This window comes from Copadichromis virginalis, linkage group LG16 (assembly GCF_057382275.1).
Source record: "Copadichromis virginalis isolate Kocher_CV1m ecotype Utaka linkage group LG16, C_Virginalis_male_GT1.1, whole genome shotgun sequence".
NCBI classification, from domain to species: domain Eukaryota; kingdom Metazoa; phylum Chordata; class Actinopteri; order Cichliformes; family Cichlidae; genus Copadichromis; species Copadichromis virginalis.
Window position 1 is genome coordinate 28,206,198 of NC_140633.1, and position 14,456 is coordinate 28,220,653.

Below are 14,456 nucleotides of genomic sequence, written 5' to 3' on the forward strand. Positions count from 1 at the left end.
GAAATCACACACGCACGCACACAGACACAAACACTCACTTTATAAAGTTTAAAAGGTGACTGTGTTTGTGTATCTGATTGCTCCAAAGCAAACCAGTGTCACTAAACCTAAACAAGCATGGTTCTCCTTATCACTTTATCAAAAACGGGTCTAGTTCAAGAGAAAAGACACAGACTGGTCAGTGATGTTACATTAATGTCTCCTGTTCCTCAAAATATTCAAGTTCATGTCAGGTCACCAACATAAATTTGTGTTAAAGCAACACTGGAGTCAGAGTTGTTTTATTGATACAATATGTACATTAGGATAGTGAATTCCTGGTCGGGCTGCCTAATGTTTAGCAAGTCACTTTAGCAACCAAATGTGAAACAGAATCAGAATCTGAAAAGAAAGTTAAAAAAACACACAACTAAAAAAAGTTCACATCCAGCTGCTCTGATGAATCTTTTGCACAGCATTCAATGCTAAATGTTTCACAAGAACTAATATACGGCTGATCATGGAGGTACCGGACACTCAACTACCATCTAAGACGCTGCGTTTTCTGGAAAGCCCTAGTTTCAACAGTCACTCTTTATTGATTTTGATGATCGCTGTATTTTTCCACTGACAAAAAAAAAATGTTTTCATGTAAAAAGGGTCTTTAGTTTGTGCCCTTCAGAAGAGAACTGTTACTTTTCAATGACTGTCTGTGAATAATATTACTTTTATTACCTTATTTTTACTTGGCCACGTTTCTTTGTAGAGAAGAGGGTTTTTTCTGCTCTACACAGAACTATTTCCTATGTGGACCGTGTTGTCTCTTTTCTCTGTCTGGCCACCCACCTAAAAGAACACACACACACACACACACACACACACACACACACACCCTCTCTTTATCTCTTTATCTCTTTATGCAGCAGCTGTGCCCTTGGATAGTAACTACCATTCAGATGCTTTCTCTTACTGCCATCAAGTGGTCAAACTGTGTACAGCTTTCACTGTAGTCGGCACCCTTGGGAGTTGACAATATTGCAGTAGTTTAATAATGTTTTATTTGCATAACTAAAAAAGAAGTAGTTCACTAGAAATAATACAACTAGAACGCTCATAAAAATTAAGAATAACAATTATATCAATTTGATTACATTAGATTTAAATTCGATTTTCTAACACTTTATCCAGGTAATGTCTGTTCTCGTTGGATATTTGTCTTGAGACATCCTTCATTTCTTCATGTTTTTAGAAAAATATGAAATTATAGATGTGACATTGAAACATGCTCAAAACTAAATGGAAATACTATATTAAGACAGAAACAGTTTGCCTTTATGCAGTACAGTTCTCACAAATTTGAAACCCAATATTTGTTACGAACACATTAATTCTTCAACACAGCCTGAACACTCTTAGGCACGTTTCTTGTAATTTCTTTAAGTAGTTTTTAGGAATAGTTCTCCAGGATTCTTGAAGGAGATTCACAGCTCATCTTTGGATGTTGGCTGCCTTTTTTTTTCAGTTGTCTAATAGGATGATCCCACACTGCTTCGATTATGCTGAGGTCCGGGCTCTGGGGAGGCCAATCCATGACTGACTGTGTTCCTTTGAGTGTTTTTCTATACAGATATGTTTTTACTGTGTGTCTGGGATCATTGTCATGCTTAAAAATTAAGCTGTTTTCAATCAGATGACTTTCCATATGGTATTGCACGATGGATCAAATCTGATGGTATTCTGGTTTCTGTGTTCATTATCCCATGAATTCTGACAACATCTCTGACACCACTGGGTGAAATGCAGCCACAAATCATGACAGAGCCCCTACTGTGTTGTACAGATGGCTGTAGACACTCACTGTTGTGCCGCTTTTCATCCCTCTTCCATACATATTTGCAATGATTTGAAGCAAAAATTTCAAATGCGGATTCATCACTTCTTAAGACACATCACCACAGATTTTTAGTTCAGTTCTTGTGTAATTTGGCATACCACAGCCTTTTCTCTCTATTTCCTTTCCTTAAGAACAGCTTTCAATGGCAGCCACCCTCCTACTGTGGCCATTTCTGATGAGTCTTTGGTGAACAGTACATGGATCATCTGGGCCAGAGACTTTTACTGATTTTTTTTCTTATTAATTACATGACTTTTACGTAATGCTCATCTGCTATGGATAGATTTTTAAGCCTTCCACTCTGTTTTGTCCTCCACTTGTCTACTTTCATCAAATTATTTTAAGGATGTGCTGCACACCATGACATGCAGATTTTTAGCTAATAGTTTTTGGGAATCACCTTGTTGCAGTAAAAACACTGTATCGTGTCTCTCAAAGTGTGATATCGTTGACATTTTTCATCGATTCAAGTTCAGAAACTGGGGCAAGCTCTGTGTTTTTGCAGCAGGTTGCCAGCAGCAAAGTGCCTAAAACTAGTTTATCCCTTGAGTTAGGTGCCTTTTTTGTTCTTGAATAATTCACAGGTTGGTGTTATGTGGCTTAATAAAAATCAAAGTAAAAAAGAAAACATTCCACTGAAAATGTTCAGCTAGAAGGACTGGACTGAAAATAAGTGAAAAAGCTGTCAGTGTAGAAAGAAAAACTTTGAGTGATCTCCAGAAATTAAGATTCAAGGCTGTTTTAAGCAAAATACAAAGAAGTGAAGTGTGCTCAAGACACAACACTGTATTTTTTTTACTTATTTTTGTTATTTGGGGTTTATCTGAATCAATTATTGTCCTTCCTTCTACTCATATGGACTACAGTAGTCACATCAGGCAGTGGTGATGACGTTTCCATTTCTGCCCTGTAGATGGCAGCATTATAAAGCGAACCTAACAAACCACGGATGATTACGGCTTCCACACATTCAGTCTAAGAGTGCAGCAGCAAAGCTCATCAAGGGCAGCATTAATAACCTGAGCAAAGTCCTTTCTTTGTCTCATCTTCAAGTCTCACCTGACATGGTTGGTCACTTTTGAACTTTTGACCGGCCTGTAATGTGCAATGTAAGCTATCCAATTTACAACACCTTCACAAGGACACATGCCAACAATTATTTATTGCTGCAGTGCAGGCTAGTCAGTGTGTATGTGTGCGTGCCCGCGTGTATGTGTGTGAGATACTGCAGATGGAGAAAAGAAAACAACCTAAACTGTATGAAAATGCAAATAGATATATGCATTCAACCCCTTCCAAGTAAAGATGCACAAAAAAAAGAACATAAAGATGGGGACGCATTACACTGCATATATATATATATATATATATATATATATATATATATATATATATAGATAGATAGATAGATAGATAGATAGATAGATAGATAGATAGATAGATAGATAGATAGATAGATAGATAGATAGATAGATAGATTGCAAAGACTGCATCTGGACCACAGAGAGCTACAGGCATCGACATGACTGATAATGTTTAAAGTCTGGTGTCACTGAAGTGAATCAACAAGAATCTGACCTCTTATCCTGCAGGGCAAAAAAAACACAATATAACACATCACCCTCATCCTTGGACTGATCTGATGGTTTTGGAGTTTGGGGTAATTCCATCATAACCCACAGCAGAATTAACCCGCTTCACTCAGTGGACAGTGAGCATTCGTCAGCAAACTCTGCAGTGAGATGCGACTCGATGGCAGTCAACATTTCCCCTAATGGGAAACAATTACACACTCAGTGGCTTCTTCACTGACTTCTGATGAGACTCATTCACTGAGGAAATGGCCACGTAATCATGTGTGTGTAATGTGCTAACACTGCTTATTGCTCACAGAGTCAGGCACATTCAGAGCCAGTCAGAGTTTCAGATGATTCTTTAGCCACCATATGACTCTGATGATAGGAGAAATGTCAAAGGAAATGGCGCTGAATGTACGACACGTGTACTCAGAGGGCTATCTGTATTGCTGTGGGTATTTACATGTTTTATAGTACATGTATACATATACACACATATGTATATAGGGAGAGACAGACAAGTCTTCTTAAAACCAAATAATCCCTGATGCTTCTTCTTTCTCAACATAGTGACTATGAATAAATTACAGTGGAAAATAGGGACTTTTTATGATTTATGCTTGGCTAGACTACAACACTGATGTAAACACGGACGAATTTCTCTTCCATGGATGCAGCCAGGTTGTCATTTTTTAGCTTTAGTGTAATTTTTACACTGACTGACTCAAGACTGGCTCATCTGTCTTAAAAGTAGGAATTACTGTGATAGCGGCCATGCCGTGAAAATCTGAGTGAATCTTTAAGCAATCCTTCAGTTTGAATTTTCTGTGAAAGTCTACTTGCAGATGTACAGAAATTGCACATAATATTGACAGTGGAATAATCAATATGCAGCAAGCAAGCTGTCTGAAAAATCCTCATATTTAAAAACACCCAAGTTAAAGTGACATGTATGATGGACTGTTACTGCATCCGGATTTCATGCCTGAACCAATGCAACAAATGTAATGCCATGTTACGCGGAGGGAAGTTAATCACTTCCTTGTGGCGTCTGATGACAGGATGATCAGTCACCAGCATATAAAATTATTTTTGAGGTAATTAATACCACTCTGTGTAAAAACACTGCCAGCCTTAATGTTGTTTGCACTTGCTCCAGTAGCATATAGTTTATAATAAGCTGAATTTCTGATATGATTCACACCAGCACGAGTTATCTGAGTCACTCATGACTATTTAGTCCAGAGTGTTGTATGTTGGCTTTCATGTAGCCAAAGATTTCCTGGTCTGCACATGAATATTAACCTTGTTATGCATTCAAACCTAATTTAGGATAGCATAGCATAGATGCATCATAGTAAACTGGGAGACCTTTCATGGCATACGCACTAATATAGATTATAGAAATTAAGTAAAACACCATTTACAGCATCAGACACCATTTACATGGTATCTGATGCCAAAAGATAAAGTTAATAAATGAAAACAGTAGGATGTTAGATGGATCTGTGGATTGAACATCTGAAAACCACAACTAAAGCAAGAAACTATGGAGGAATATCACAAGAAAGCAAAAGTTATAACTCATCTCTTACCGAATGCCTTGGTTTGTGTATTAAAAGGGGGCATCAGACTTGGCTTTAAGCACATCGAGTGACCAGAGGAGCAGCAGATTATGGCATTTCCACACTGGCTCTGGCACTGTGACTTGCTAAAAACCATTTTATGCAATGCAAATGAGCACTGTCTTATGACTTAAAAGGGGGCAAAAAGGTCTGAATTTCTTAACAGAAACCAAATACCATGTTATTAACATATATTTAATTTAGCCATTTAAAAATTAGAACGCTTAAAACAAAGTTACTTTTCCAAAAAGTGTCCATTAACAGTGAATAATTACAAAGAGGAACAGGAAGGTGGGGGTGGCTGCTGATTGAATTTTTATCAGTCAATATGACAAATGATGTGTCATCTCTGTTTATCTATCCACTGTCTTGTATGACTTGAGAACAGCCTGCAGACTGAGCTGTCAGCTGATAGATAGAATCAGTGGCAATCTATACTTGAAAATTCTCATTACTGCTGTTTGTCCTTTGTCATTATGGAATGAGCATCTGTCCAAAACCCACATCTGATCCAAAATGATTCATAAACAGCTAAACATGTGCTTTAGATCGAGCAGCATTAATGGCAAAAAGACCCGTTTGAGTGCTAAATGTACATTTTTATTGAATCATAGTTATCTGTATTCCCTGAGATTAATATATGCAGCCACGCTGATATTGATTTGAGTTTTCAGCACAGTGGATTAAAAAAAGTGTGAAATACGTTGTTGTGATAGTCTTTTGGTTCTTCCGTTGCCTTCCCTAGACAACTTCAATATTATATATTCAACAAACCATTTCGTTTTGACAGTAACAAATGCCTCTGAGTTTTTGCAACTCTGGCATCTAAGAAAACTCAAGTTTTTCTTTTCTTTTTTACTTTTGGTTATTGTTCATATTCTTTCTTCCTTATTGTCGAGGAAAGATAGAAGCAATCAAAGGCATGAAAGAAGACCTTGACTGCTACTATCCGAGGGTCCTTTGTATAGATGCACATGACTTAACTGCTGCTCAAAAAGTAAGCAATTTAGTAAATAGTTTGTTTCACGTGTTTGTAGAAGTCACACGTTCACACGTTCATCATATTGTTTTAAAGACATTTTGATATATATAAAAATGGAGGGAATGAAGCTTATAACCTCATAACCTCACTGTGTAACCTCTCATTTTAATAGCTGGTGTCGGAGGGGATATGGGGTTGAACTGGTATGCAAAACTGACATCCTTCAATATATAAACAGAAAAAAATCTACCTGAAAATTAACAAACAGATAATGAAAAGTCTTAGTTGTCTATGACTACCTAATCATCAGTTCCAGACGTGTATTACGGTCATTAACTTCCTTCATCTCTGCAACATGTTGCTCGGATAGTTTATCATACTGAAGGTTTATCTAAGTGTGGGGGAGAAGTGCTATGCTGCAGGGAGAGATTGCCTTTACTTGCATGGCACCAACAGAGCAAAACAATGTGCTGCATGATAAAAAATTGCTTCATAACTCTCACATTGTGTGTCTGGCATCATTATGAGGCACAATAGCCTCTGGAGGGCCTGGCTTTTATTGGCGTGCCTCTTGCAGCAGCAAAGTCTCATCCATTAAACAAATCAGGGGGTTATGTATTAGATTAGCTGTACAGCAGGCACTTGGGGACGCCTAGAAGAACACACGAAACCTCATCTCATTCCCTCTCATAATCCCTGGAATAAATTACCTAATTGACAGCATTAGGTTGATACTGTCAGAAGGTGCCACTTAAAGCATAATGTATAATGAAAATACACAACGTTGCTAAATTGCATTTTTGGTATTAAAAATGATAAACGTCAGCCATTTGGGGCATATTTAGAGTGAAGCCTCTCCTCATAGCATGCTGCCAGATCTCATTTTTCAATATTTCTTAATAAATTTGTAGTGTCAGTAATATTAAAAGCTCATTTTTGCTTTGGAATATTTAATAAAGCTTCTGTGTGATAGGAAGCCAGTGTCAAAGACAGAGTCAGGAAACTGTAGGTGGCAGCTTGAACCTCCCACCACCCACCGCGCCACGCCACCGGACCTCTGACCTGTGTGGCGAGAAATGGACTGCCCCCCACTGGTGAAGGGTCAACACTGCAGCAGAGGTTCAAGAAGTGCCCCTCACAGTTCAGTGCACTATTCATTCTGCAGCCAAGCTGAAAACAACAGAGCCTTTTGACTTTCTTGAAAGTGAAAGCTGAAACTGTATGCATCCCATTTTCCAAACTGTACACTTGAATCAGAAAGTTCAGCTCAGTGTTCAAGTATCGGAATCTGTGGGTTAGTGCCAGTGAATGGAATACCTCAGTAAATGTGAGAGCAAAGGCCCTGGATGAACTATAGCTAAAAGATTGATGTTTATTGGCCGGGGTAGATTATTGCTCACTGTGTGGATATGCTTTTATTGCAATTAAAATCTGCCTCATCTAGTCATAATAAAGCTAAAAACAGAGCATTAATATCATACTTCTGTCTTTTAAAGCCCTCAACATATTGCTGTTGTGGTGCCATATAGTCAATCTAATAATCTGAGTGACTTTTCCATTTCAACTTAAGGTGTTATAAAATGTGTCTAAGCTCCATTATAAACCATTCATTCATGCAGGTAAATATAGTCTAAATGGGTAAAAGTGTTTTGTAACAATGTTGCTTTGACTTTCTGATGAACCAACTCTGTGAGACAAACATCACTCAAGTATTTCAAGCCTTTTTCGGACTTTGCCCGCACTTGTGATCACATTTGAGTGCGTGTGCATGTTTCAAGAAAACTTTGAGTTGGGGGACAGTCAGAGTGCATGTTTTCTGTCCAGATGTGTGGGCATATTGCAACTCCAGGAGGCATTCACCTCTCTTTTTAAAGTGCAAAAGTAGTCAGCAGCTGGTGAAAGTAATAACCTTTTGTCATGTTGTTTTGCATTTACCCCCATTATCTTAAGTTATTTTCCCGCTACTCCAAAGTCACTGGTTTCAAACTCTTACAAATAGCTCAGTGAGCACAATAATACCGCTATCTAAACGTTCTGTTTGACTTTTATTTGTGTCATTTACACCAAGACCATCCCCTGGTGGGGAAATGTTTCTCTTGGATATGGAGATATATTGCCTTCAGGAGTAATGTAGCCTGATAAGTGATGAAAAATGAAAATCTTGTCTCAAGATGCAGAAAAGCAAAACAAAGAAACAAATGGTTTATGATTTTGCTGTAAGAATACATGCCCTTATTTACTTGATTATACTTATGCGGTAACCTTATAAAATGAAGTGGGATTAGAGTAGATCAATTATTTATTTATTTATTTATGGGGGGGACTACAGGAAAAATGGGAACTTCGTTCACAATACACCTGATGAAACTATGCTATTTCCATTCTAAGCATCAATTTTATGTACCGTTTTCACGGTTTAGTATTGAATCAAATCTTACAAGATGAAAATATACCTTATCCGGATCACATATTTCATAGCACATGGGAATCCACCACTGGTAAGTGGTATTCTGTTTTATTTTACTCAGTACACCCATAAATCCTTCTGGCAGGATTGATCTCTGCTGTGTTCGGTGTGACAGGTGCAACAGAGCCGACGCACAAATTCATGAGGTTTTGGCATCTTGTGGTAACCAATGGGACAATGCATGAAGTCTAAACTGGCGGGGTTAAGGATGATAGTCGGGTACCTGTGCCAATCGCAGTGCGTGTAGGAGGAGTTCGGGGACTGGGAGGTGTGTCCGAAAAATGCGAGTCTGCAGCTGCATACTGTATCCAAGTCGGGGAGTAATGCCATGAGTACTGCTTTACACTGTTTAGACAAGCTTTTCAGAGCGTGCGTAGGAAACTATTATTCGACTGTCTCTGCCGTCAAGTAAGCCACAATTTTAAGCCCGAAGGCTCAGAGAGGACAGGAAAAGGACACTCGGACAAACTGCAAACTTACTTAAAAGCAACCAAAGTCCCCAAAGTCGCACGCTCAAGAGGCGTCAAACCCAAACGATCCATCCTTTCTGGCTGTTTCAGGGAAGGATACGCTGCTGGACATGTGAATTTAAAGGGGATACTTGCTAAGCACAACAATGAAACCAACGACTGCCCAGTGTTGCTTCGGCTTTCTTCTGACTTGCCTCTTGTTTGGGTTCAGCTTTTCACAATCAGGTGAGTGAATTCCAACCCTATGCTCCCCAGTGCGCAAAACTGTGTGTCCGCGGAGATGGTTAGTGCGCGCTGAGCGCAGCACAACTACCCACCGTGCATACTTTTCTGTTACTGTTCTTTGTTGCGCATATGGCTATTGGAGCTTAACAGATCACATCAAACCCGCTAATACGGTTTCACCACCAGCACTGAATTCTAACGCCGGAGAACGTCTTAAACAACGGCCAATGAGATGACGTAAAGATCACAGTTGCACAGAGACACAGGTGTTGGTCAGAGCAGATGGCAGGTTGTAGCAGTACATCTGACAAGACGAAAGGATCCAGGCGAGCGCGTCGCTCCGTCTTCTTGCGCAGAGCGGCACTGTTGAATTTGGAGAGAAATGAGAGCATTTGTTGTTCATCACACGTGTCCTCAGGACATAGCTAGACAAACACAGAGGAGTTATAGCCTTGGTTTACAACAGGCTACTGTGCTCCTGTTTTCCCTCCTGTGGATAGACAGGCTGTCTAACGCAAAACTATTTCAAAAGTTGCTTTCAATCTCTGCTCTTTCTTCCCCTTCTGACTAATTTATCCCAATAATCACAACTGTCGTCATGGTAATAAGACGTAACCCCATGGTTATTGTTTTTGATGAATTTGGCTGGTTGGACAGTGGGTTGTATTAACAGTAACAGCTTGAGGCTCCGCAAGTAGTCACCCGGTGATTCAGACTACTTTAAACCGTTGAGTCCTGCAGAGACTGCTGTGGGAACGCTCTCTATATTACTAGGCTTTTTTGGCTTGTTGTTTGTGTTGATCTGTGTAACTCTCACCTGTGCAAACGATGATAAGAGTGGTGAACATGTACGTGCATTCTGTAATCGGGATAAAAACAAAGCGGATTATAGTCAAATTAGATTATTCATCGTTTTATAGTAAATGCCCTCGGGGATCCTGTGGAGCACAAATTGACGACCATCGTTGCAGCGCACGGGACTTTTCGCTCTGACAGTAGCAGTACTGTTTGTAGAGTGCAGGGGCGCTCTTTACGCGCAGGGAGGTATAGGTGCACTCAGCGGTGTCTGTGCGTCTTCGTGTGTGTGTGTCTTCGTGTGTGTGTGTGTGTGTGTGTGTGTGTGTGTGTGTGTGTGTGTGTGTGTGTGTGTGTGTGTGTGTGTGAGAGAGAGAGAGAGAGAGAGATTAGTTAGACAAAAGCAATACCACCTCATCAACCACCATCATCACCACTGATAATCACATTTTGGGATGACTACGACTAAAATTAGACTAAATCCAAGTATCGGCTGCACTGGCACAGCATCTTTAGATCGTAATTCACACACAGTCGTTTTTCCCCTCATGCTGACTGTTAAACAGTTTCACCGCATATCTTAGAGTCATATTTATGTGACTTAAGGCGTATAACACCACAAAAAATAAATAAATAAATAACAGCAACAACAAAAAACCCAATTTCAAACAATATAAGTTCTTTTGGCACCACGTCTCTCGCGATTATTTAAACATCATACTGCGTTAAATGTGATGTATAATGCACAAATATTAGGGCAGATCTAAAATTCTAACCCGTGTTTTAATAAATCCTCGTGTGTGAGAGCCTTACAGCTGAGAGACAGTGACTGAATTAAAATGTTGAATGCAGTTCAGGAGACAGGGCATGGAGGGATGCTTCCACATGTTTGTTTTCTTGTTTTTGTTTTTTGCTTTACACTCACCACGTGTGCTGCACGTCGTCAAAATAATATTCCTAACATAATATATTGTTGTTCCAAAATAAAAGCAGTTATATATTTTTGCTCATTTATTTTAGTCAACTTATTGTTTTTGATAACATTACTTTATCCTGGGGTTTATCTTAATCGTGTCCGAGCAAGGCTCATATTTCGAAGTTAAATTTACATTTTTTAAATTAATTTTTTAAATAACATCCGGAAAGAAAAAATATGGATTTCGTTATACATTATCTGACGCACCTATGTATGAAGATCACAGTCGTAATGTCTTTTCTGACTAGACAAGCTTCGACCAACAGTGAAGCTCCAAATCATTTCAATAATATTGGAAAATAGTAAAATAACATAAAACGAAACAGAACAGAAACGGATGCTCAAATATGTGTGTTTGTGTGTGTGTGTGTGTGTGTGTGTGTGTGTGTGTGCGCGCGCGCGCGCCCGTGCGCGGATGTGAGCGCGTCCTGATGCCAGGAGTTCGCGGGTGTTATGGTTATCTTATGTTCAGTTGAAAAATAAGAAAATGCACACGCGTTCATGCTCAAAGTTTCTTTTTCTTGAGTTTCCTCACTTAACGTTGGCATCTATCTTAATATGTCCCAAGATACAAATATCCATAAATATGCATAAAATCCTCAGTTGAATCCTTTGCTTTGAAATTTTATGAACTTTTCATCACCTTCATGTCATTTATTTTCTTCTGTTTAGTGTTAAAAACCCCACTTAAAGAAAATCCTGTGCTAAACTGGACTTATATGCTTCATGACAGCAGGGTACATGCCTGCAATATGCTGAATGTCCCCCATGTGAGTCCACTGTGCACACTCCTCTTCACTGGACTGCAGTTTCACACTACAGCTGAACAAGTTTGGAAATTGATACAGCTTGCAATTCTGAACCATATGGCCACATTCCAAAACTCTGTTTGTGTTTATGAATATTCATATATTTTGTGCACAGGAGCGCCTTCAAATCATCTGTTGAATGCGTCTGCATGTGCATGGAGTTTTTTCACTTGCGTGTAACCACTGCAATCTGGATAAACTACATCCCTTCTGTTTTACGGCTTTGAGCGGCGTCTTCTTTCCTAATTTGCTGAACAGAATGCAACTACAACCTTTAACTTACAGTGGCACTCACTGTTTATTGGGTTGAAACTGACAGTACTGTCCTATTTGTAAGCTGATGTGTGTGGTCACAGTACATTTAAGGTTTGAGGGTGACACTGACAGGGATCCTACTAGAAAGGGAGACAAGATAGTTCTTTTTTTTTTCAACCAGTTCTGCACCTTTTACAGGAGACCTAGGCACTTCTTGTAAATGTCTCCTCATTGTATATTTTTCCCTTTTTGTCCAGCATCAAGGATAATGAAAGAATGATATGACACTGAGGAGCCAACATAGCTGGACTTTGGCACAGACCACGCTTATAGTCCTATCTGCTGTCACCCATTAAAGAAGCTTTGACCGTCTACCACCACCAGGCATTTTATTAGAATGAAAAAGAAAAGAAGAACATAAACATTTCTGCTTTTGTCCTTTCTTTATTGGCCAGAGTAACACATAGGGAGCAATATAAAGCCACTTTTCCACAATAAAGTAAATTCAGTTACTGCTATTATAGCCTGATGCAAGACCCTCCTGTATTGTTTTTAAAAGTTGCTGAAATTATTAAAAAAAAAAAATATGGAAAATAAGCTATTTTTAGAATTTGAGAAAAGGACCGTTAGATGCACATATATGTAGCTTTTAGATTAATCTGTCTGGTGAGTCAGTGTTTCCTCTTTAATGATAAAAATACAAAAACAGACAATGATTTGTTGTGTTATTTAAACCCCCAGCCAGCCAGACTAAGAATCTTCTCTTTGTGCAATCGTAGTATTGTAGGAAATCATTAAGATTTATGTGTACTGGCCTACTGATTAAAGAATATTACACAATATCACCAGTGTGTGAATGTGTGTGTGAATGGGTGGATGATTGTGTATAGTGTAAAGCGCTTTGGGGTCCTTAGGACCAAGTAAAGCGCTATACAAATACAGACCATTTACCATTTAGTTACTACCAGGATGTCTTAGTTCACTATTGATTACTTAGCACTGAATTTCCAAATGTTTTTTGAGAGTTTTCTTTTCTGAACACACAAGTAAAGGTATCGTGTTGGATTTTTGCTGGGCTTATAACCAGTCAGGTTCCTATCTACATCAGCAGAAATGATTGGCTCACATCCTCTGTGACCTTTGCAAATGATGCACCTTCATTTATCACCTGCCATTACAAATGCACCATACATCCACGTCTATTTTGACATGTGTCATTGTCAGCTTAGCTAATAAATGTCCCTTTAGTGAGGGATGTCATAATTAGATCACAGGCCATCACCCATGGACGTGCATCCCTTAATCTGGGCAGCTGTTTATAGGACATCTGTATATAAAAAAAGCAACTTTTATGTTTGAAACATGACTTTCAAGCTCTTAGATTACTTTAGATCTGAAAAGGTGTCTTAACTCTTGAAGACAGAATGCTTGTTTCATGTTTATCACTCATTCCGTCTGTGCTCCTATGCTTTTATGATTTCTCTTTTTTTCCTCTCTGTAAATTGAGCAAGCTTTGAGTTTCTGTGTTTGTTGGAGAGAGAATGAAAGCAAAAGGAGTGACATGCAAATAGAAAGGCTGATTGCCTCCGTGTAACATGGCCCTGAGTGCTGAATACACAGCAACCAAAGTCCTTCATTAACAAGGTAGTGCAGCAAACACGCGTATACACAAGCAGGAGCGAGGCCCTGCTTGGTATCTTTGACAATGTACTCTAGCTATTTTAGACAGATGGGGGGACTGAATTTTAGTTGGGGGAAATCAATCAGATGGACCTTAATTAGGATGGCACGTATGCTTTTAGGGCAACCAGAACAAGCTTGCTGAAAGAAAAGAAAATCTCAGTGCTGTTGCTACCATTCAACTTTTTGTGTGTGTTGTGGTCCAATACGCAGCACTCCAAGAAAAGAGGACATGTGTCAGGCAAAAATAAAAGTAAAATAAAATAAAATTTCTTAACAGATTTGCTTTCTCTTTATCGCTAGTGGTGCAAGGTTCATGTCTGCTATCATATGAATATAGATATGAAAAATAGACTTACGTGTTTTTGGCCTAATTAAGCCTAAAGTAAGAATATCAGCCTAAATCTGTTCTGCTATCAGCCATATTCTTGTAGCTATCAATCAAATAACTTCATTATTTTTTCAACGTTAAATATTACTTTTAATTGGATAAATATAAAGTTACCAGTGCAGATTGGTGTCAATGTGCGTAGCAGATTGGCACACACCCAAACTCCTACACACTTACACACATACCCACGTTCTGATACCTCGTTGACCCTGGGCCATCACTCTGATGTACAAGGCAAATGTGCAGGATCCAGGCCCCTGAAAGCCTCAGCCCTGCGTGCACTAAACAATGTAGATGTTGGGAGTCTGAACGCACCATGTATGTCTGTCAG

General features: G+C 39.0%; 1 protein-coding gene across 1 annotated transcript in view; it reads left to right on the plus strand.

Moving 5' to 3' along the window:
• Window positions 1-8,848: 8,848 nt before the first annotated feature.
• erbb4b (erb-b2 receptor tyrosine kinase 4b) overlaps window positions 8,849-14,456 on the plus strand; it is a 341,570-nt gene continuing 335,962 nt past the window's right edge. The window contains exon 1 of the mRNA XM_085434270.1: window positions 8,849-9,219. Coding sequence (XP_085290396.1) covers window positions 9,141-9,219 — 79 coding nt within the window. The 5' untranslated portion in view covers window positions 8,849-9,140. The remainder of the gene's footprint in view (window positions 9,220-14,456) is intronic.